Consider the following 25,368-nt stretch of genomic DNA (forward strand, 5'->3'; position numbering starts at 1 on the left):
GTCCCTTTGCAGAAAAACAGCCCCAAAGCATGATGTTTCCACCCCCATGCTTCACAGTAGGTATGGTGTTCTTTGGATGCAACTCAGCATTCTTTGTCCTCCAAACACGACAAGTTCTATTTTGGTTTCATCTGACCATATGACATATGACATTCTCCCAATCCTCTTCTGGATCATCCAAATGCACTCTAGCAAACTTCAGACGGGCCTGGACATGTACTGGCTTAAGCAGGGGGACACGTCTGGCACTGCAGGATTTGAGTCCCTGGCGGCGTAGTGTGTTACTGATGGTAGGCTTTGTTACTTTGGTCCCAGCTCTCTGCAGGTCATTCACTAGGTCCCCCCGTGTGGTTCTGGGATTTTTGCTCACCGTTCTTGTGATCATTTTGACCCCACGGGGTGAGATCTTGCGTGGAGCCCCAGATCGAGGGAGATTATCAGTGGTCTTGTATGTCTTCCATTTCCTAATAATTGCTCCCACAGTTGATTTCTTCAAACCAAGCTGCTTACCTATTGCAGATTCAGTCTTCCCAGCCTGGTGCAGGTCTACAATTTTGTTTCTGGTGTCCTTTGACAGCTCTTTGGTCTTGGCCATAGTGGAGTTTGGAGTGTGACTGTTTGAGGTTGTGGACAGGTGTCTTTTATACTGATAACAAGTTCAAACAGGTGCCATTAATACAGGTAACGAGTGGAGGACAGAGGAGCCTCTTAAAGAAGAAGTTACAGGTCTGTGAGAGCCAGAAATCTTGCTTGTTTGTAGGTGACCAAATACTTATTTTCCACCATAATTTGCAAATAAATTCATTAAAAATCCTACAATGTGATTTTCTGGATTTTTTTCTCTCAATTTGTCTGTCATAGTTGACGTGTACCTATGATGAAAATTACAGGCCTCTCTCATCTTTTTAAGTGGGAGAACTTGCACAATTGGTGGCTGACTAAATACTTTTTTCCCCCACTGTATGTCTCTATTTGTTTGTTAGTTCATACATCCATCTATTCATATCTGCGGCTTTAATCTGTTATTTGAATACAAATACTCCAGGATTAGATCAGCAGCTACAGGAGTCCAAAATAAATTGTGCATTTCCATATAATAAAATTCAATATTCCCACCTTCAGTGCGCTTTGTTCTAACTTATTCACATCAGTAGATTCAGTACATTGTTTCAGTGTTGCAATAGCAGCCGATAAAGCCTATCCAACGCAGCAGATGACGGATTCGGACAAACACATACAGTGGGGAAAAAAAGTATTTAGTCAGCCACCAATTGTGTAAGTTCTCCCACTTAAAAAGATGAGAGAGGCCTGTAATTTTTATCATAGGTACACGTCAACTATGACAGACAAATTGAGATTTTTTTTCTCCAGAAAATCACATTGTAGGATTTTTAATGAATTTATTTGCAAATTATGGTGGAAAATAAGTATTTGGTCACCAACAAACAAGCAAGATTTCTGGCTCTCACAGACCTGTAACTTCTTCTTTAAGAGGCTCCTCTGTCCTCCACCCGTTACCTGTATTAATGGCACTTGTTTGAACTTGTTATCAGTATAAAAGACACCTGTCCACAACCTCAAACAGTCACACTCCAAACTCCACTATGGCCAAGACCAAAGAGCTGTCAAAGGACACCAGAAACAAAATTGTAGACCTGCACCAGGCTGGGAAGACTGAATCTGCAATAGGTAAGCAGCTTGGTTTGAAGAAATCAACTGTGGGAGCAATTATTAGGAAATGGAAGACATACAAGACCACTGATAATCTCCCTCGATCTGGGGCTCCACGCAAGATCTCACCCCGTGGGGTCAAAATGATCACAAGAACGGTGAGCAAAAATCCCAGAACCACACGGGGGGACCTAGTGAATGACCTGCAGAGAGCTGGGACCAAAGTAACAAAGCCTACCATCAGTAACACACTACGCCGCCAGGGACTCAAATCCTGCAGTGCCAGACGTGTCCCCCTGCTTAAGCCAGTACATGTCCAGGCCCGTCTGAAGTTTGCTAGAGTGCATTTGGATGATCCAGAAGAGGATTGGGAGAATGTCATATGGTCAGATGAAACCAAAATAGAACTTTTTGGTAAAAACTCAACTCGTCGTGTTTGGAGGACAAAGAATGCTGAGTTGCATCCAAAGAACACCATACCTACTGTGAAGCATGGGGGTGGAAACATCATGCTTTGGGGCTGTTTTTCTGCAAAGGGACCAGGACGACTGATCTGTGTAAAGGACAGAATGAATGGGGCCATGTATCGTGAGATTTTGAGTGAAAACCTCCTTCCATCAGCAAGGGCATTGAAGATGAAACGTGGCTGGGTCTTTCAGCATGACAATGATCCCAAACACACCGCCCGGGCAACGAAGGAGTGGCTTCGTAAGAAGCATTTCAAGGTCCTGGAGTGGCCTAGCCAGTCTCCAGATCTCAACCCCATAGAAAATCTTTGGAGGGAGTTGAAAGTCCGTGTTGCCCAGCGACAGCCCCAAAACATCACTGCTCTAGAGGAGATCTGCATGGAGGAATGGGCCGAAATACCAGCAACAGTGTGTGAAAACCTTGTGAAGACTTACAGAAAACGTTTGACCTGTGTCATTGCCAACAAAGGGTATATAACAAAGTATTGAGAAACTTTTGTTATTGACCAAATACTTATTTTCCACCATAATTTGCAAATGAATTCATAAAAAATCCTACAATGTGATTTTCTGGATTTTTTTTTCTCATTTTGTCTGTCATAGTTGACGTGTACCTATGATGAAAATTACAGGCCTCTCTCATCTTTTTAAGTGGGAGAACTTGCACAATTGGTGGCTGACTAAATACTTTTTTTCCCCACTGTATGACAAACACACATAGCAGTGAAAACATGGCATTTATAAACCAGTAGGTGACATAGCTATTATCAGCATGACCTTAAACAATGCCACCAAGACTCTGTGAAGGTGTCATATTGCCCCGTCTGGCAATTATAAAACGATCAAAAAAGGAGGTGGAAAGCACTCCAGATCCTTGTTCATTATGGCAGCAGATACAGGGCCAACATTACCAGAACTGAGCGATCTGTTCCACCTATTAGGGGGCTCAAGGGAGGGGCAGGGATGATATTGCCATGGCACTGAACTGGGATATATATTGATAGTGGATGGACCAGCTCCTAAAGCTTAAACAAAGGGAGAAGGTGATGGGAGTCAAGCTGGAAGTTAATTAGTCAAGACATTTCACATTAACCTTTGACGGCGCCTGTGTAAATGCTGATGAGGGGTCACCCTCCCACCTGAACAGGGGGTCGGCAATTATTATTATGGCATGATGAAATATCACACCCACGACGGGGAATTGGGTTTAAGCATTTTTTCAACAGGATTTGTTTTCAAGTTTTAGTTACAGAGCCATTGTATATACAGCTCGGATGATCAATTTCTTGGTTAGATGTAACTCTTTGTTGTCATTATATATTTGATATTATTTTTACCATTGTTTTTATTAACATTGGCTTCCGTTGTTGTTATTCAAATGACCTAATACTAACATTATTATGATGCTAACATTATAGATACATCAGCAGGGTATTGTATAGGCTTCTCATATTCTTATTTGCAGCAACAACAAAAAATGTTCTTGCAAACGGATAGACATTTTCAACACCCTTTAGTACCAAAATGGGATAGTATTCAGCTTAATGTAGCGTTAAAATGTCTTCCAATACTGCGTCCCAAATGCCTCCCTATTCCCTACATAGTGCCCTATGGGCCCTGGTCAAAAGTAGTGCACTATACAGTATAGGAAATAGGGTGGCATTTGGGACACAGCCCCTGAGATTCACTGTGCCATGCCATGTAGAATTCTACTTTCTGTCTTAATCACATCAGTTCCAGGATGTGATGGAGTCAGCCCAGGAGTCTGATAAGATAGAGTCAAAGCCCTGTCAGCAGGCTTGCTCTCATTTTCTTCCTCTCATCTCCCTTCTGTGATTGGAGCTTCTGTATGCTGTGATTACAAACCGACTCAGGGTTTTAATGTGAATATGTTCTCCATACACACCAGCCGTAATGAGTATAGTTATCACCCTTTGAGGTAGGTACCTTCCATGAAGAGTTTATGAAGGTTTATAGTCAACTGTGAATATTTTGTTAATCAATCATTTGTTAAGCTTTGTAATTATGGTATTGTTTATATAAACCAATAAAGACGTTTTGACAGCTTACTTCAGTGTAGTGTGATGACATGTTTTTTTTCAATTTCTCTGTGACATGCTCTCTTCCTCTCCTATTGGTTGAACTATCTGTTCCAACCTTTAGAGGATGCTGTTGTCATTGGTAGAGGGAAGAGAGGGGATCTATGGATGGGACGGCCTCTTCCTCTACACTTATTTTCCCCTCACTACTCTCCATCTCTTTTTAGTCACTTTAAATCCATTGGTTAAATCACATCCACTAGTGTGAATGATATCAGTTGCAGGGGACAGGAAGAGGGAATAAAATCCAAGGCATAGCCACTTGGGTGACTATTTCATTTTACGCTCTCCCTCTCTCTCCCTCTGTTTTCCTCTCTCCCTCTCCATCTGTCCCCCCTTTCTCTCTCTCTCTCTCTCGCTCTCTCTCTCTCTCTCTCTCTCTCTGTCTCTCTCTCTGTCTCTCTCTCTGTCTCTCTGACACACACGCACGCACAACACACACACACACACACACACACACACACACACACACACACACACACACACACACACACACACACACACACACACACACACACACAGTGAGTCCCAGCGATAACGGTTACAGGGGAGAGAGAGAGCGAGGGAGTGAGTGAGAGCATATTTATACAACTAAAGCGAGCTGGTTTCCTGCCTGACACACTGAGGAGTGACTGTGAAAATTGATTACTTTGCAGATTTCAGGCCCGACCCAGTTAAGTGTGTTGCTGCGGCGATGCCCACATTAAGCAGCTCACCGGCACAACCCAAATTCATCACCGCCACCACCTGAGTTGATATAATTTCCCCTTCCTTCCAAGATTTTCTCCTCCCCGCCTTAAGTGTCATTCCTACTTCACTTCAGAGTTTAGTTTCAGTGCTTGACTGGCTGGGAGGAGGAGGAGAAGAGGAGGAGAATGTGTTCCGTTCCTTTTCTCTCAGGGGATCCTCCTCCAGGATGTTATATTGAAGAGCCTTCCTGGTTTAAAAAGACGATCGAACGGGAGTAATTCACACTAATTGGCAAATCTGAACGTACACTATATATACAAAAGTATGTGGACACCCCTTCAAATTATCAGATTTGGCTATTTCAGCCACACCCGTTGCTGACAGTTATATAAAATCGAGCACACAGCCATGCAATCTCCATAGACAAACATTGGCAGTAGAATGGCCTTACTGAAGAGCTCAGTGACCTTCAACGTGGCACCGTCATAGGATGCCACCTTTCCAACAAGTCAGTTTGTCAAATTTCTGCCCTGCTAGAGCTGCCACGGTCAACTGTAAGTGCTGTTATTGTGAAGTGGAAACGTCTAGGTGCAACAACGGCTCAGCCGTGAAGTAGTAGGCCGAACAAGCTCACAGAACGGGACCACCGAGTGCTGAAGCGCGTAGCGAGTAAAAATCTGTCCTCGGTTGCAACACTCACTACCGAGTTCCAAACCGCCTCTGGAAGCAACGTCAGCACAAGAACTGTTAGTCGGGAGCTTCATGAAATGGGTTTCCATGGCCACACACAAGCCTAAGATCACCATGTGCAATGCCAAGCATCGGCTGGAGTGATGTAAAGCTCGCCACCATTGGACTCTGGAGCAGTGGAAACGCGTTTTCTGGAGTGATGAATCACGCTTCACCATCTGGCAGTCCGACGGACTAATCTGGGTTTGGCGGATGCCAGGAGAACGCTATCTGCCCGAATGCATAGTGCCAACTGTAAAGTTTAGAGGAGGAGGAATAATGATCTGGGGCTTTTTTTTCATGGTTCAGGCTAGGCCCCTTAGTTCCAGTGAAGGGAAATCTTAACGCTACAGCATACAATGATATTTTAGACTGCGAGCCAGGCCTAATCACCCAACATCAGTGCCCGACCTCCCTAATGCTCTTGTGGCTGAATGGAAGCATGTCCCCGCAGCATTGTTCCCACATCTCGTGGAAAGCCTTCCGAACTGTCAGGAGGCGCCTCAACGTGTACGCCGGTTGGCCGTCGATGATACGGGGGAGAGGGGTGGGCCTGGAAACAGGAGACAAAGGGCTGTGAGATATAGGTTTAATCCTAGACACATGAAATGTGGGCCAATGCGGCTGTGTTACTGCAGTAATGTGCAATAAAATCCATTGACTCAGTGACTCCCCTCAATGTAACTATGAAGCGGCCATTTTAACCCTATGCCCCCATGGCCTCCACAATGTCCCCAAGTTCATGAATCAAGTTTGCCACTCACATGTGGCAGGGTTAGGGCCACTTTCTGAAGGGGGGTCTTTTAGTAATTCATTTCCTGCCATCACACGGTAGCAGGCCTGACCCGCTTGATTAAGTGGAGGGGGATTTTAAGGAAACACTTTGGCACCCACTCCTGTCCGCCTTAATTGCAGGCTTGTTAAGGTGTAGGATGTGTGTGAGGCGAGTTCGCCAGCCCGCTATGGGCCAGCTCCGTTTGGTATGAGCAGGGACTGGAGTGGCCTTTAATAAAATGCTCTCAACTTCACTGCTGCTGGCGCAGAGGGATGTACAACACTGGAGAACAGCTCTATACAGTGCTGCGGTGTTGAACGACTGTAGAATAGAATGAAGAACTGATTGTGTGGAGAGATACTGTGGTGGAAGTTCACAGTGAAACCTTGTGACGGTTGGAAGACATTTCTTGAATTGCCACTGGGATTGGATGGTCTTGTTTGTGTCTTTGTGTTTCTGTGATGCGCAATGGGAGTAGTGTATGTATCGGTGCTCTTGAGTGTGCAGTTGTGTGTGTGTGTGTGTGTTTGTGTGGAGCAGATTGCCTGTGGGCTCCCTGCTGTGTGGGTTCAGCTGCTGTGTATGAAGTGTTTGGCCCAGACTGTTCTCATCAGTGAAGCGGCGAGGTGTGTGTGTGTGTGTGTGTGTGTGCTCGTCCATGTCTGTGTGTATCCTTTATCCTCCTCAGCATAAGGCATGACGGACAGCTGCCGACACTAACAAATAAACAACAACAACACACAAACAAAAACACTGTCCAACACTGTATAGCCACCACACAGGTGTTCATGAACTGAACCTGTCCATAGTGGCCTACTGTCTCAATGCCGTAGTGAGTTTAGGACAGAAAACCAATGCAGGAGCATGTGTTTAACCATAATCAGTTAACATGACCATGTTATACAGTATAATTGATATTCCTCACATTTATCCAGCAGGTGTGGATTTGCATGTCAAAAGCCTGTGATGTTACTCCATATCGTACTCCCCTCACCCCTGCATAGTACAGTATGCCTTACACGTTCTATATGCACAGGACAGCTCTAGCAACCTCACAAACACAGGCTCCCATCCACCACAGAGGAAATTGTGCATGAAATTGGTTCAGAAAACATGAACTGGAACGATCCCATCTTCAATTCCATTTTCCTTGCTCTGCAAAAATGGTGTTGGAAGTTTAATTACAAAGTATCAATGTAGTGGTGTTGCAATATGGGTCAATCAAGTCCAATCAGCTCAGGCCATGCATGACCACCGCTGTTTTCCTATAGGTTGACTAATGCTATGAGCCCAATCAAGATTGAAGGATTACATATAGGCCTAGGTTATGAGAAATGTCAGTTGGTCCCCCGTATGACTGCAGTAATAGAAAGACTGTGGCTCTCTGTATCTTTAGCACTGCTGTAATAAGATGCTGTGTATTGTGGAATAAGATGTGTGTGATGTCATGACAAATTAGCTGATCTTTTCAGTCTTGTGACGTGAACCAGATAAATTGCAAATACAAAGTCATTTTGAAGCACTGTCTCTATCCATTCTACAAGTGGTTTATGTAACGTATGTCGGAAGAGCTATACCATGTTATTTTTTCAGACTTGACTTCTTCAATAATTCCTGTCAAGCAGCGCTGCCGATACACTTGGCACATGGTGTCTTGACTTCATTCATTTTTAATGACCAAGATGCAACACCTTTAAGCGGTTATGGACATTGTATTCTATTCAGATGTAAAATGGAGGTCACAGTTCATACAGATGATCACCCTGTTGTTGCAGGAAATGTCCTACATAGCATGTAGTGTAGTCAAGGTTTAAAAAGGTGTCTAAAGTTTGTAATTTCCACTTTAAAATACTTGATTTGTCCCAACAAAAAATGTGTCCAACCATACAAAAATGTCCATTAATTATAATCCACACAATAATTCGCATTTCCTGTTGCTGCAGGATTATTTTCCTGCTGTGAGAAACTGGTCAAATAAACATCCTATATCTGTACCTTCTTCAAATTAATTTCCCTCCCAGCCAGGTCACAGCGGTTAAAAGCCACTGGTTTAGGTGTCTGTCATCGTCACGGCTACACTGACTAAAACTAGACCGACATATTATAGCTCCTTAATCCCCCAGACTAAATGTACATTATATAAACTATGACCTGGATTCAAGTATAAGAGGCTTATGTTCTTATGCTTATTTATTCACACTTTGGAGGCCTTGCTGCATGTTGTGTATCTTCAGATTGTTATTGATTGAAATCGGAGCGTAACCCCATTGAAATTCTGCCGAGGACATTGGTAGGCTGGGGAGTCTTGTGCATGACGCTTTTTGTCATACGTGCTTCGGCAAAGTTATTGGGGTGGCATTTCTGTGATTGATGTGACTCGGTCTGCCATCCGTGAGGCGAATCATAATATCATGATGTGGAGGGTTTAAGCCTCCCTATGCTATAGGTTGTGTGTCTGTGGCTCTGTGCTCATAGGCCAATATGACATATTGAACCTATAGGATGATTTGATCTTACAGGAAGGTCAGGAAAGCAGAGCATCAGGATTACTACATTATCACACTTGTTCAAATAACATGTGTTTTATAATAACACAACTGGCAACAAGACTTGGTAAAATCAACAAATGAGAGAAAATATAGTATTTGTATTGGTACAGACAGATTAGACTAGACCACCCAATCAAAAGAGTCAGGGTCCCTCAGATCCAATTGACACCCTCATGAGACTAATGGTTCAGAAGTAGCTAAAATAATCTACGCTACATGTAAAGGTCAGATCTGTTTGTAAGATAGCTTTCTTACCAGCATTTGGATAAGATGATTATGTAACTCCAAAGTGAGGCACTGGTATGAAAAAGGCACTAGATATGACAGATTTGTACAGGCAATGTGGTGGCCTAAGCAGATTCCCTTAGTTTTCATTGGGTCTTGTCACTGGGCCGCATCAGCAGTGTTCTAACCAGTGGTGTAAAGTACTTAAGTAAAAATACTTGAAAGTACTTCTTAAGTAGTTTTTTTGGGGTATCGGTACTTCATGGTTTATATTTTGGACAACTTTTACTTTACTGAATTCCTAAAGAAAATTATGTACTTTTTACATTTTCCCTGACACCTAAAAGTAACTCGTTATATTTGGAATGCTTAGCAGGACAGGAAAATGGTCTAATTCACACTCTTATTAAGAGAACATTCCTGGTCATCCCTACTGCCTCTGATCTGGTGGACTTACTAAACACATGCTTTGTTTGTAAATGATGTCTTAGTGTTCGAGCGTGCCCCTGGCTATCCGCAAATAAAAAAAACAAATGGTGCCGTCTGGTTTGTCTAATAAGGAATTACAAATACTTTAGACTTTTACTCAAGTAGGAGTCATTTTCTATTAAGGCATCTTCACTTTTACTCAAGTATGACAATTGGGTACTTTTTCCACCACTGGTTCCAACCATACACTTGTAGAAAAAAAGGGTTCCAAAAGGGTTCTTCGGCTGTCCCCATAGGAGAACCGTTTCTGGTTCCAGGTAGAACCCTTTTAGGTTCTATGTAGAACCCACTGTGAAAAGGGTTCTACATACAACCCAAAAGAGTTCTACCTGGAACCAAAAAGGGTTATCCTATGTTGACAGCCAATTAACCCTTTTAGGTTCTAGATAGCACCTTTTCTTCTAAGAGTATCAAGGCTCAGGATAAGACCCAGATTCAGACAGTTCGAAAAAGCAAAAACGTTTATTTACACAAACAGGGGGCAGGCAGACAGGTCAAGGGCAGGCAGAGGTCAGTAATCCAGAGCAGAGTCCGAAAGGTACAGAAACGGCAGGCAGGCTCAGGGTCGGGGCAGGCAGAGGTCAGTAATCTAGAACAGTGTCACAAGGTACAGAACGGCAGGCTGAATGGTCAAAACTGGAAAACAGGGACTAGAGCAAAACAGGAGTACGGGAAAAACGCGGGTAAGCTTGACGAGACAAGACGAACTGGCAACAGACAAACAGAAATACACAGGGGATAATGGGAGACACCTGGTGGGGGGGTTGGAGACAAGCACAAGACAGGCGAAACCAATCAGGGTGTGACAGTACCCCGCCCCCCTCTAGGGACGCCATCTGGCGTCCTACCTGGGCACATACCTGGTTGACCGGGGTGCCGGCGGTGGAACTCAGCGATGCGGCCTGGGCCGAGGATGTCACTAGCGGGGACCCATCACCTCTCCTCCGGGCCATAACCCTCCCAGTCAACCAGGTACTGGAATCGCTTGCCCCGCAGTCGAACTTTCAGGAGGTGCCTCAACGTGTACGCCGGTTGGCCGTCGATGATACAGGGGAGAGGGGTGGGCCTGGAAACAGGAGACAAAGGGCTGTGAGACATAGGTTTAATCCTAGACACATGAAAAGTGGGATGTAGACAGAGGGTACAGGGCAACAGAAGACGGACAGCTGAGGGGCTAAGGATCTTGGAGATGGGGAAAGGGGCGATAAAACGGTGGGAAAGTTTGCAGGACTCCACTCGGAGTGGACAGCCATACCCTCTGCCTGAGACTGGGGAGCCCGGGTCCGACGGCAGTCTGCCTGTCGTCAGTACCTGGAGGTGGTCTTAAGAGCCGACCGGGCTCTCTTCCTGGTACAGCGACAGTGGCGGACGAACATCTGGGCCAAGGGTATTCCGACCTCTTCCTCTTGCTCCGGGAATAGCGGGGGCTGATATCCCAGGTAACACTCAAAATTCGAGAGACCAGTGGCAGAGCAGGGAAGGGTGTTGCGGGCGTACTCAACCCACACGAATTGCTAGCTCCAGGTGGTGGGGTTGGCGGAGGCAGAGAAGAGTCATCTCCAGGTCCTGAACGCCTTCCAGAACCGGGACGAGAACTGAGGACCCCGGTTGGGCACCATGTCCACCGGGAGTCTATGGATCCGGAAGACGTGTTGCACCATGAGCTGGGCTGTCTCTTTGGCAGAGGGTAGTTTGGGGAGAGGAATGAAATGGGCAGCTTTGGAAAACCGGTCCACCACAGTAAGGATAATGGTGTTGCCATCAGACGTGGGGAGACCAGGGACTAGATCAAAACAGGAATACAGGAAAACCGCGGGTAAGCTTGACGAGATGACAAACTGGCAACAGACAAACAGAAAACACTGGTATAAATACACAGGGGATAATGGTAACAAATGGGAGACACCTGGTGGGGGTTGGAGACAAGCACAAGACAGGTGAAACCGATCAGGGTGTGACAGAGTGTAGAAATAGAATCTCATTCTGGTTCTGTGGTTCCAACCCTGCTACAGCGACATCATTGTGTTCTAACCCTTTGCTGGTAGAATTATTCAGCACTGGTAAGGATTCTCATAGATATACAACATAACAAATGGGAGACACCTGTAGCTCAGTTGGTAGATCATGGCGCTTGCAATGCCAGGGTTGTGGGTTCGTTTCCCACGGGGGGCCAGTATGAAAAATGTATGCACTCACTAACTGTAAGTCGCTCTGGATAAGAGCGTCTGCTAAATTACTAAAATGTAATGTAAAATAACAATAGAGCAATACAGTAGGAGCTGGCAATATTCCCCACATATATCTCGTTATGAAAGGACCAGTGCAGTCAAAATTCCGTTTTATATCATATTGTACAACAGCTGATGAAACTAACACTTTAAAAGTGTGAAAAGATTTGATCAGTATTATTTCCTGATAGTTGCTGGTTGAAAATACAATCTACACTGGACCTTCCAATCAGCATATTTGCATGGACGGGAGTTTCGGCTTTCCATGGTGACTTCGCCATGTGGTAAATTGGTTAATAGACCATTAACAAAGAGTTCCAAACCTCTCTGCCAATAACAGCTAGTTTTCAGTTTTCTCCTCCCCACTCAGACCACTACCAGACTAGCACAATTCTTGCTTGAGAAATATTATTTTGCCCAAAAATATTTTTGCCCATTTGAATGGAAATCTGTTACAGTAAGGTACTTAATTGTTACCCAGAAAGTATTATATATTCATATAAAAACGGCTGCATTGGGCCTTTAAGCACATCAAGGGTCAGGATAGACCAGCATGTGGTTTTGTAAATTCCAATAAACATTCCCTGTGAAACCACCAAAAACACAATCAACATGTGACCTTTTCATCCCCTAATCCCTGGAAATTGAAAACATTATAAATCGTGGATGCTATATTCCCTGCATGCAAATTCACTTCCAGTGTGTTTACCATTGATTAGAAAAATAAAAGCGCATCTAGCTACAGTGCGGTGGTAATATGTGGGTGTGCTGCTTGCACGGTATAACTCATGGATGTAACAGTGGTTATTTTAAAGGCTTTAATGTGTTGGGGATGTATTGAGGTTAATCTGTCCCCACTAAATCTATTGAAACCCTGCTGATAGATCCACACAAAGTCCATACAAGATGGGAAATGAGGGAAGCAGTTTATACAGTATAACCCAATTTCCACTTGCTTCTCTCTATATTGTTTCACTTCTGTGAAATGAAATCCTGTGGCTTGCACTTCCTGTGATGAGCAGCATATGAGTCCATGATTTTATATAATAAGCCGCTCCACAGCCTCTATATCAGAAGGCAGAGATGGAGCATGCAGAGAGCGGCCATAGAGAGAGAGCGTTGCGTTTCACTACGGTCCAAAACTCCAGCATCCTTTTTAAAGGGCTTAGACTGGGCTTAAGGGGATCCAGGCCGCACATTTATCTGTAAAACCAGGGAGAAGTGGGTAAATCCACCGGCGTACACATGATTAAAGGGGAATCCATTTGAGCCAATCTCAAACAACGTCCACAGGAGGCGTGGTGGAGGATGAGGAGGAGGCCTGCTACAACTACTGCAGTGTCCTTCCCTTTGACTTCTCCCAGACTTGACAAAATGGCAGACATTGTACAGCCAAATGTACAGTAAGGAGGTCCAACACTGTATCAGTATCTGATAAATGTCTTGCAATGTAATTTTTGATGAGAGGATTTACATCTAGAGCAGGCTCTGAACCCCAGGATGCTTGTAATAAGAGAAAGAACATCTCCATCTTTTCTTGACGTGAGTTCAGAGATAAGCAGTGGCCTACTAACCCATGAGTCTTTGCAATGTGTATATGCGCAGCTCGCTGCAGATGCATCCAGGTGGGGAGGATGTGTGTGTGTGTGTGTATACATACAGTACTGTATGTTGTCTACTGTCAGCCAGTGGTTTGTGTTGACAAGCCAAGCTGAGCAGTGTGTCTGTGTGTTGTGGTGTGTGTGAGTCATGTGTCTGAGAATGCACCCACGCTGTCTACTCATCTGCACTCATCTGCCATAGATCTCTTCACATGAGAGTTTACATTACATGCACAGAACAGTGGGACATGTATTAATGTTTTACATTGTTATGGTTATACAATACTTTTGAATGGTAATGCAGTTAAAAAAGTCATTTACAACCAACTTAAATTCCATATCATATAAGGGCATATCATTGTTTATTTATCCAACTTCATTTTTAAAAGACACATACGTATTACAATGCATGTGTGTATGTGGGTGTGTGGGTGTCAGTGTGTATCATGTTTGTTTGCCTGTCTGTGTCTATGTGTGTCTGAAGAATGTCCTCCACCATTGAAGGTCAGTGTGCAGAGAAGTGGGTCATAGCCATGAGCAGGTTGCCAGATTGGTTGTGCCTATCCTGTTGATGCAAGACTTGTCCAGACATGTAGGCTACCGCTACACTGCCTCCCTGGAAATGCAAATGTTGGTTGCGTCCCAAATGGCATCCAATGCGTCCCAAATGGCATCCTATTTCCTATATAGTTCACTACTTTTGACTAGGGCCTATAGGGCTCTGGTCAAAAGTAGTGCACTATGAAGAGAAAAGAGTGCCATTTGGGACAAAACTAAGAATGATTGCTTGTCCTAAGGTTTATACATCTGTGCTTGAGCTTACCATAATTGACATACAACTGGAAAGGTATGCATAGGCCTACAAGGCTTCCTCAGATGTAGCCTAGGCATTGATCTCACGCATTGGAAAATAACAGTTTGCCCCCATTCAAAACTATTCCAACTAATACCTTGACATGTTCTGAAAATGAAATCATTTTATTCAAGCAAGTCGATGATGTGGTCTATATTTTTCACAGTGTTCAATTGAATGTGACTTCAGCAATCACCTCAGGCAGTGAGAGGAAATGTCACGAAATGTTGTTGCCCTTTATATAACAAGTCAATGATGTGGGTAGTAAGCTACTAGCACTGTAGAAAAAAGCCCCAGTTGTTACGTGCACACTGCACAGCCACAGACGGTAGAGATTGCAATGCATGAGGTGTAGAAGCCATTAAAGGTTAAGGCAGGGCAGGTTGATGTTGATTGTCATGAATCTTGCCCTGGAGGCAGAACTAAGAGATTTCCGCTAGATGGGCCAGCTGCAAAGTCAAAATTGTCTATATTGTAAAAATTCATGAAAACAACAATTTGCTTTTTGGTCTTAATTTAAGGTTAGGGTTAGCAGTGTGGTTAAGCTTGGTGTTAAGGTTAGGGTTAGATTTAAAATCAGATGTTATGACTTTGTAGCTGTGCCAGCTGGTGACCACTCTGCAGAGCTTCCTCCAGAACAAGACTCATGACGAAAAACGCTAACCTGCGCAGGGCAGACTGGACTGTTCTGGTTAGTTGTAAATGTGTGGGTGAAGTGGTGTGTTTCTGCATCTATCACTATAAAGTTGGACTCAGGCCAGCTGAGGTGGAAGTAGTACAATAGCTTTTACGGAAATTTACAGGACTGCCATGAATGCACAAAAATACAAACTAGAACACACACACACACACACACTCACACACACACACACACACACACACACACACACACACACACACACACACACACACACACACACACACACACACACACGATCAGATAACACTTTATGAAAGTGTCAATGCTCAAATTACTTACCCAGGAAATGAGTACTGGTGCAGTTCATGACAATATAACATCTACAGACGTCTCTGTGATACATGGTGTGTATATTGCCAGCCCTTTAAAAAATGCTGGAGTTGTCACTATTTTTAACACTTACAACTCAAGGGAACTAGGCTCAAGACAGGAGGTTTTACTGTTGGTAGCGGCGAACAGTCAACTCCTGACAAATGCAATATGTTGTTGTGACTGTCATGTATGTGCATGCCCTATTGAATCTAACTAGCTCTTTCTAATTGGAGCATGCAGATATTCCGAGCAATTCAAAAGAATGAACTTGAATTGGGACTGGTGAACTGCAATGCACTTAAACAGAGTTTGCACTTTCCAATCTGCACTTATCAGGAGTGGCCTATAAGTTGTCCACTGTCTATACTGACTGAGGGTGACTGTTCCATAGACTTCTAGGCTCCAGCAGCAGCAGGAAACAGACTTGGTCTACATCCCAAATGGCACCCTATTTCCTATAGAGTACACTACTTTTGACCATAGCCCTGTGGACCCTGGTCAAAAGTAATGCACTACATAGGGAATAAGGTGCCATTTGGGACACATCCTTGGTCTTGCTGTGTGTCTGTCTTGGCTTTCAGGACGGTCCTCTTGTGCAGCGGCTGGCTGCCTGGTCAATGGGCATGGTGCCAGCTGTTGGCCCGCTCCGCTCCTTACAGCCTCCGTACCCTTCTGGCAGTGTGTGGCCTCCTCTGGCCCCCTCCACACCGTAACGCAGCCTGTCTGGAGATGCTACTAGACTGGCCCAAAGGGGACAGCCAGTCCAAATCTGTCCACACCAATGTCTCCTACCCTACTCAAATCCTGTAGTCTATCTCAGCTTTCTCCAGTGGCCAAACACATGGTGATTTGTGTTCTTCATTATGTGTGTTTGTGTGTGTAAGTGAGGAGATCCAGAGAATAACTAGATTTATAGGAAGCCCACTCATGTAGCCTGGTCTCCTTAAGCATCTTGTGTGTCTACCCCATGTTTTTCCAAAAGGCCAAACATGAAACTCCACTTGTGGTCTTTCTTGTGGAGGGAGGAGATAGATTGATAGATATACAGACAGACACAGACAGACAGACAGACAGAGAGAGAGAAGTGTTTTGCTCTGAGCGCTGTTTCATCCCAGGCAGAGCTCTCTTAATCTCCCCAGCCTGTGAAACGCTTAGTCACTGGCTGCGTCCCAAGTGGCAGCCTATTCCCTATATAGCGCACTTCTTTTGACCAGAGCTCTATGGGGGAATAGGGTGCCATTTGGGACACAGCCACTGACTGACTGACTGTAGGCTGCAGTCTGAATCTCCAGCGGCACTCGCAGTCAGACCCAGGTCAGGGGAGACGAATGCAGCTTCAGCAGCCTCATAGTTGTCTGTCTGGTACATTGGACTGGCTGTTTTGCTGCTTAGGAGCAACACACACATACAAAAATACACAGAGATCACACATACACTGGACGCATGCACGCACACACACACAAGCACACACACACTAGCACACACACATACACGCTCTCTCAAAAACTCCCACAAATACACCCATGTGTTCCCTGTCAATCCTTGCCTCCCCACTCGCCAGGCTATGTTGGAGGACTCTCCTTTAGTCCTCCAGAGCTCCCTAGCAATTATCATGCCTCTCTGCTTATGACTGTGTAATTGGAAGAACAGCAATTAGGTCTCGCTAATTGATCCTGGTATGGACCTGAGTGGACTGACGCAGCAGTTTACAAGGACATAATTCCTTTCCTATCACGACTCTGTATTCCTGGGGAAGATATATAAATCAGGAGAGACAGAACAGTACATTTCACTTTCTCTGACCAGGGAGAAAAGTGGTGCAGAAATTCTCCTTTATTGGCAAATTCCGCAGGAGACATTGGTATTTGGTCCCAGTGAAATATAAGCTTCCAATGAATCAGCCAGTAAAACAGCTATGTGCTTACCTAAGCTCCCTGTAACTCAATAAGCTGTTCCACAGATGAGGCTGTTTTCACCAGGCAGACACACTTTTAGGGACATTTATCACTGTGGGCTGCTCTAAAGAGGGCTGGAAGGGTCAAAGAGTCCAGGTAGTAAAACAAAATGGATTCCAGTCGCCCTGTACCCCCTTGGTGGGCCATGATGAGCGAGGTCATGCGCAACCTTCATAACACGAGTAGAACCGATGTAGCACCTGGCACTGGGAGTTAATTTTCATATACAGTTAGCCTTGTGCATTTGTGTATTCAGGGCATGAGGAAAGTGCTATTTGTCAGACATTATGGTGTGACTCCAGGGTAAACTAGTGTATGCTGTGGAGAGGGAGGAAAGAGTAACGAGGGGGTGGTAGTGAGTGACATGCATCCAATCTAACGTGAGAGAGAGCGTGATGCATCCAATCTAATGTGAGAGCTGCTACTACCTATTATCCTTTGAGTAATCCTCTCAGGTGTTTCTCACTAAATCAGCTTATTAGAATCAGGGAATCAAGAGCATGACACACATCAAACCTTCACCCAACCAACCACGTCTACTCTGCTACACGCTGCCCGCTCGCTCCAACAATACACTCTCTCTCACTCTCACAATGCACAGTGTCACTCACCCCTGAAATGGGCTGTATTCACAGTGTGACCCCTATTTCAGCAGCAGTTAATACCATTTGCTGTTTTGTTTAACCCACATTTTAGTCTGGAGCTGACATGACTGTGCAGAGCACACTGCATGTCTGCTTGATTCACCACACCGCTTCGTGTGTAAGTCTCTGAAGTGACAGAAAAGGGATAAATGTCACCCCCATCAGCATAAGCAGTCAAACATGGCCTTTGGCTATGGGAGCCCGGCTGGCTGCAGACCCAGGTTAGAATTCTAAATGGGAATCCAGAAGGGCACACATTATTTGGTTGACCAAATAATTCCCCTTTAGAATAATTTTTCTCACTCAGTTGGATTCGGGATTAATCCCTAACTCAATATTTTTTTTCTTGTATTTTCTTCACGGTGCTGAAATAACAGTAATGCTACACTTTTTAAGTGTTAGAAAATGCTTCTGAGAATGTGTTGTGGTGTGTTTTCAGTCAGTGTGTGACAGGGGTTTCAGTGTGCGCCTCGCATATATCTCGTGTACACATACCATGGATGACATCATGAGTGTGTGTGTTCAAGTTTCATAAGTTGACCACAAGAACATCTGCATCCTGACAGACACAGAGTGAAACAACCGTCACGTAACGTTGTCACAGTGGAAGCCAACTGTTAAAACCCCATAAGGAAGGCAGTTGAGAATCTTCCACACTCCACCGTTTGATACAGAGACAGAGAGTTTGAGACAGACACAGAAGACATCCAATGTTGACTGTAACAGTTTATTCAGTGATGGAGTGTCACTACACTGATAACTCTATCCAAAATGAAAATGACATCTCTCAGATCTACGTACATATTTACAACAAAGTGCTTTGATTTCTATCCACATACTCGCTGTCAGAACAGCTGAATGTACCACACTACAAAAAGCATACATATACATGATAAAGCAATGCTAATTATTGGTCAAACGTGATACTAAAATGAACGAGATGGTTAGCTGTTGAACCATTTTGCACACAGATTAAATTAGCTTTATCGAATTGCAATACAGCAATTGACTGATTGATAGAAATACATAATGTTTGTTATGCACCAATCCATAAAGAATAGTGCAGGAATGACACAGTCTACACAGCAGAGGGTCCAATATGACAATATTAGCAATACGTTTTGTTAGCATAGTGATGCATATTTCTAAATGACTTTTACCACCATTCTCCCCTGGTTTTCAATTACAAAGTGTTGCATGGGAGGCTATATGAAGTGTAGTTACTCCCATTTCAGAGACATTTACTATTTGTACATGCATACCTATTATCAATGCAATGTCAAGAATTTTGGTTCTACTTATCGACCAATTACATTTATCAACACAGATCTTAAAATGTATGTCAATATATATATATACTGATGAATAGGTGTGAGCCTTATAGATTTGATTAGACAGTTTGTTCCGACTAGTACAGTCTGGAGTGTACAGCTGGATACAATGCATTTGTAACACATGAAAATATATTTAAACACCCCCATTATCCCCTGTTCTACAATAACGTTGAGGAATCAAAGTTCAACACAAGCATATTTTCAGCTAAACAAGATTCAGTTTGTTTCATGTCACAGAAATAGGCTTTGTTACAATTTGCCCTAACTAAGACCAAAAACGTGCTGGTGAATAGACTACAAATCATATTTGACATTGTAAACAAATCAAAACAACCCTTGCTGCGAGGATGAAAACGGAGGACACATTCTGTATTCAGCTCAGACTATAATACTGTAAAACCTTGTAAACAATATGTACTTGTATGTGAGGCATCATGGTCATATTTTGGCTACTTCTGTGTGCAGCAGGCCGGGTCTCCCAGTGCTGCTGTTGTGTTGTCAGGTCGGTGTGGTTTAAAGGAATGGTAAGTTAAGTCCTACTAGGACCCTGAGGTTGAGAGTGGCCCCTGTGGACCCCTATAGCCCTGGACTGGGCCTGCTGGGGGCCCCTGGTCACCGTGGTGGCAGCCACATGCAAGACGCTGTAGCTGGAGACAGACAGTCAGACAGACAGGCAGACAGTCATGCACAGTATGGCGGTGGCTCCTGTGCCCCACTTGTGAGGGGGGGTGGGGGGGGGGGGGGGGGGGGGGGGGGGGCTCTATGAAATATGCATTGTCCTTGTATTTCTGTCTCAGGGAATGCTATTCATCAAAGGCCGGCCCAGAGTAGGAGGTGCACACCAGATGGGTATTTTTACAGAGCTTAATTTCTCCACAGCTTTTTGCATTTATCACTCTGACACTAATTTGCCGGAGCCCATCTGTGAGTTGTCTAGCCCGTTTTCTAGCTCTCTTTCTAAAATATGAAATAAATAAATAAAATGAGCCTAGAGTATTCTAATAAAAAAACACAAGTATTAAATAAATACATGTAATCGGAAATGCTGGTTAGGTTTCTGTCAAGGGTGTCCCTTTTCAACCTTTTGCTTTTTTTTAAACATTTGTATGTAATTAAATAAATATTTTATTTACACTTAAATGCACCTGAATGATTGAGACATACTGTACTTTCAAACATTACGTATTTGAAAAGGTATAACTCAGCAGTATCAATTTGTTTTGCTGCTACATATTTTTTTCAGATGCATGATCTAATATACAGCCATACACAGCACATTAAAATGACTAAAACTCATAGGAGCAGTTCCACAGTGAGCTGTTACTTTAGTCCTGAGTCCAGTTTTAGACTGCTGGTGTTGAATTCAGTATTGGTTCCATTACACTGTACGGTACTGTAGGTTTGTTGAGTGATAATATTATAGCCAGACAGAACATGAGATATTGTACTGTATCATGTACATGATCAGGAGGTGAAATACCCATTCAACTGGTGAGCCAAGAAACTTTAGCTGAATCTGCATTTGTAATTTCACCTGTTTCGTCCCTGAATACTGATTTGTTCAGGAATGGTGAACTTTGCCTTACTTTGACTATGTAAACCAATAGAAGGTGTGTATTAACAGTACAGAATACTGCCAATTACTTTTTTTAACACTAGGACACATGCAGTATGTCTAAAACCTCGATTGTAGTTCACTTTTAGATGGAGGTTGGATGTTGCTGTTTCTGGATTCTTTCCCTTTCACATGGTATCCTTCCAATACTTTTTAAGGAACTCCTACTTATATGTAACAGAACAAATAAATCATTGTTGTTGTATGGATTCTTAAAGGCCTCTGGTTGTAGTAGAACCATCTCTCTTCATCGATCTTCTCCTACCACTGATATCTATGAAGGAAGCCATCTTCCAGTTCAGAAACAAGTTACCTGATTTATTTTTGTTAGTTTTTTTGCTAATGAAGACATTGTACTGTAAAGGTTATGGTGCAGTTCTCTCATCACAAGGAACTAAAATACTGTCGCTAATAGAAAAGCATTGGTTCCTTCAGGCGTTTCCTGGGGGGAGGGACTGAGGAGGAACACAACACAAAACCAAATCCTGTTCTCGTCATGGTCCCTATACCACACAGTCATTAAGACACAACCCCAAACAGTGCATCTTGGTCTGAAAACAAACTCCCAGTGTATCCCCCATGGTCCCATCATGTATCCCCTGTCTCCTGCCTCTTCATGGCTTGCTCCAGAGACACACTGCACCGCGTGGGGCAACCTCTGTTAAAGGATGCTGACTGGCTCTGACAAGGTCAGTCTGACGAGGGATTAGCATCAGTTTATATAAGATATGAACTGCAGGGAGGGTTTTGGTGCTGCTTTCTGGCTGGCTCTTCGGCAGCTGCTGGTGGAGAGTAAGTAAATAACATTGGTCCTTTCCACCATGGTGCCAAAGCCAGGCCATGTCATTAATGAGGATAGAGGGATGAAAAGAAGAAAGGTCACATGTTGGGATGGAGAGTGAAGGGGGGGGGGGGGGGGGGGGTCCGTCTCACTCTCTCACTCTGTCACCTCGTTCCTCCTGACGGTTGTTTGAAAGAGAGATAGAAGAGGAGAGGTGGCGTGCATCTCATCCCCAGATTAGGGTAGATGAATGAGCCACGGGCAGAAGGACCTCTAGACAAAACGATCCCTGAGAGAGTCAATGGAGGGACAGCTGGCAGACAGATTCTCCTCCATTCACCGCTGAATCGGCCCTGATCATGCAGCTGTAGCCAGACTGCAGACATGACATGCATTTTACTGAGCTGGTGGGTGTGTGGATGGCCGTGTCCTCATCTCCCCCTGAATACACTACCCCCCCCACACTCCCCCGGCTGGCAGACGCTCGCTCAATAGAGCTCAAACACACACACTCACTCACACACACATACACACACTCACTCCGACCCCGGCACAAAGGCTGCTGCCTGCACGGACAGATGCACAGCTCCCTGAAAGAAAAGCTTCTCCTCACCCCCATCACGACCCCCTGGCCCCTCTTTCACTCCCCCTCTCTCCCTTCCTGTTCCCCCTCCACTACTCAGCCCCACTCTCTAACCACCAACCACCTCTACAGTCATCCTCAACTGTCTGGAATGAATCAGGCACACACACAAGGCTTGTGTTTACATAATACTCCATGTCTTGGAGTCTGCAGTATTAGTGAGGCGATGAAAGTGCTGTTATCTAATTACAGATTATGAAATAAATTATGGCCGGCTCCTTGGCACTTGTCTGCAGTGGATTTCTCTCTTGGCTAGAGCCTCTACTCTAACTGATGCTACTGTAAAAGCCTGATGACAAGTGCTGCAGATTCCTATTAGCTGAAACATAAGGACTATTAGCTGAAACATAAGGACTATTAGCTGAAACATAAGGACTATTCCTCACATTATCTCCCTTTTTACCCTTTGATATTTAGAGATGATTTGTTGATAACATGAATAAATCAGCAATGAGGCTATTTTGTGAATTTGAAAATGTGTTTCTGCAGTAGTTGCCTTGAATTTGGTTGATTACGTCAGAACACTGTTGTAACGCTGCTTCATATACAACAAATGCATGGCAATGCTCCATGCTCCTGTTAATACTGAAAACAATCAATACTGAATAGGTTTACTGTTGAAAGCACTCTTATCTCTCTACTAAGAACATATATGTTCAGCGTCTGCTCTGCTGTTTGTACCTGGTCTCCTGTTCTGTGCCTGAATATTTTAACTCTGATAAAAGGCTTGGAGTGAGAAACCTTTCACTGTTTGTACACCAGACCATCAGGATGTGGCATACTGGGAAAAGAAAAGCAATAGCACTTACGGACTTGATTGAGAGAACACAAAAAGGAAGTGTCCAAGCACGGGGTGGGGAAAACTAAATAATATAAGCAAAAAACCACAGGCTTTTATGAATGAAGGTCAGTAGATCTTGAACACCAGGTCAGAGATACTGGGCACCAGCAAGTCCCCGGATATCATCTCATTCACTTCTGGGGTGCAGTAGTCGGGGAAATCGAAGTGGGATCCTGAGTTGGTGTGAAACGCAGCGTCAAAGTCTTTGTCCAGAGTGGAGCAATCCATAGGCATGCTGTCGAAGTTGGCGTTGGAGATGATATGCAAGATCTCCTCATCCAGCTCCTCGTCGGAGGAGGCCGACGACACAAATGAGGAGGAGCTGGTGGAGGTGGGGGTGGAGGAGCGGCCGGTGGAGGAGAGGGGTGTACGGGACTCAGAGGAAGAGGACACCCTGGGGGATGACTCTGGGAGGCTCTGGGGTACAGGAGACCCAGAGGAGAGGCCCACAGGGAGGGTAGAGGTGGGCTGGTGGGAGGTGGTGGTGGGCAATTTGACTCTGAGCTGGGCTGTGAGATGAGGCTGCTGCTCCCCAGGGGTCATAGTAGCCTGCTGGTGGTGGAAGACACCCAAGGCCGGCCTCTGCCCTCCTGGCTGGCATGCCCCCTGACTGGCCAGCTCTACATCCACTGTGTCATCATCGCTGATGCCCTCGTCGTAACCTTTGAACTTATTGCCGTGGAAGCTGGCTCTGTGTTTGGAGGAAGGCGTTCGGACCTTGAGCCCTCTGCTGGTGGCTGTGGAGGTGGCGGAAGCGGCTGCGCGACCACCCGTGTGGGACTTGCCTGTCTTCAGGGGGACCTTGTCCCCGACCCGCACGGGCATGGAGCTCTTGCTCTTCTTCCGGGGCCGGTACTTGTAGTCGGGGTAGTCAGCCATGTGCTTTAGCCGAAGTCGCTCCGCTTCCTTGATGAAGGGGATCTTCTCGTAGTCAGGGAGGAGTTTCCAGCGCTTGCCTAGGCGTTTGGAGATCTCTGCGTTATGCATATCCGGCCACTGCTCCATGATCTTCCGTCTCTCGATCTGCGACCAGACCATGAATGCATTCATGGGCCTCTTGATGTGACCCGTGGGAGTTTTGCACCAGTTGGGGTCTTTGTTGGAGGGCGACGGTCCAAAAACCTCCTCCCCTTCATCTGCTCCCAGTCCTACGAAAACCTCTTGGCTCAAATCACTGTCCATAACTGCTAAGTATTTGTGTCCCCTTTGCTGTACCATGATGGAGGAAGATGCTCTACTCAGAGTGACGGCTGGAGTCATCCATAATCACACAGACACTCTTAAGTTGTTACTGCAACCTTTCCTCTTCCTGTCCCACCAAAGGAAAAAGACAAGCCATAAGTATCACCATCAAGAGTATCACTCAGCTGACAGCATGACTGTAAATGTCACATAAATCTACACTGTAAATGTCACATAAATCTAAATGTCACACTAAATCTACAAATCTACTTTTTTCCTTTCATTTTCAGTTGTTACATACAGTATGGTCAGTACAATATGTAACACTAAGGCTGCATTTAGACAGGCAGCCCAGTTCGGATCTTTTTTTCACTAATTGGTCTTTTGACCAATCACATCAGAACTTGTCACATCAGCTCTTTTTCAGAGCTGATCTGATTGGTCAAAAGTGAAAAAAAGATCAGAATTGGGCTGCCTGTCTAAACGCAGCCTTAGAGAAAAAAGATGCAGATAACCCATCTGCTTTTAGATGTGTAAACTAAGACATCCTATACAAATCCCAGAGCACAAAAAACATCTCTAACATTACTCACAACATTACTCAAAAAGTTAATGAATAACACCACTAACATCACTGGCTGGAAATGTGACCACTAGGACAAACACTAAAACACTCACCAGCAATTCTGTAGGACTCTGCTTCAGTACCCTTGCCTCAGGACCTAGATGCTGAGTGTCTGAAAAGAAGCCGGCTCCCTCTCCATACGTAGAGAATGGGCTGGTTCTCCTGATGCAGTGTTGCGCTGAGCCAGGTGGGCTTGCAGTGGAGCAGAGAGGAAATGAGTGCTAGAGTTGAACGTCTGGCTGTTTCTATAGTACCAAGCTGTCCCAGGCTGGCTGCATGCAGACTCTCTTTGAGTCTCTGTCTCTGTCTGTCTGTTTGTCTCTCTCTCTCTCTCTACCCTCGTTCCCTGTCTGCGGTTCT

General features: G+C 44.7%; 1 protein-coding gene across 1 annotated transcript; it reads right to left on the bottom strand.

Moving 5' to 3' along the window:
• Positions 1–23,267: 23,267 nt before the first annotated feature.
• On the bottom strand, positions 23,268–25,103 carry LOC311138826 (transcription factor Sox-11-A-like; the record flags this gene model as incomplete). The annotated part of the gene is made up of 2 exons (XM_084173634.1): positions 25,062–25,103; positions 23,268–24,510 (listed from the first exon to the last, which is right to left on the bottom strand). The coding sequence occupies exon 2, from the start codon at positions 24,459–24,461 to the stop codon at positions 23,268–23,270; it is 1,194 nt and encodes a 397-aa protein (XP_084029760.1). The 5' UTR covers positions 24,462–24,510; positions 25,062–25,103.
• Between the last annotated feature and the right edge of the window lie 265 nt (positions 25,104–25,368).

This window comes from Coregonus lavaretus, assembly GCF_964263955.1.
Source record: "Coregonus lavaretus genome assembly, chromosome: 12".
In the NCBI taxonomy this organism is placed as follows: Eukaryota; Metazoa; Chordata; class Actinopteri; order Salmoniformes; family Salmonidae; genus Coregonus; species Coregonus lavaretus.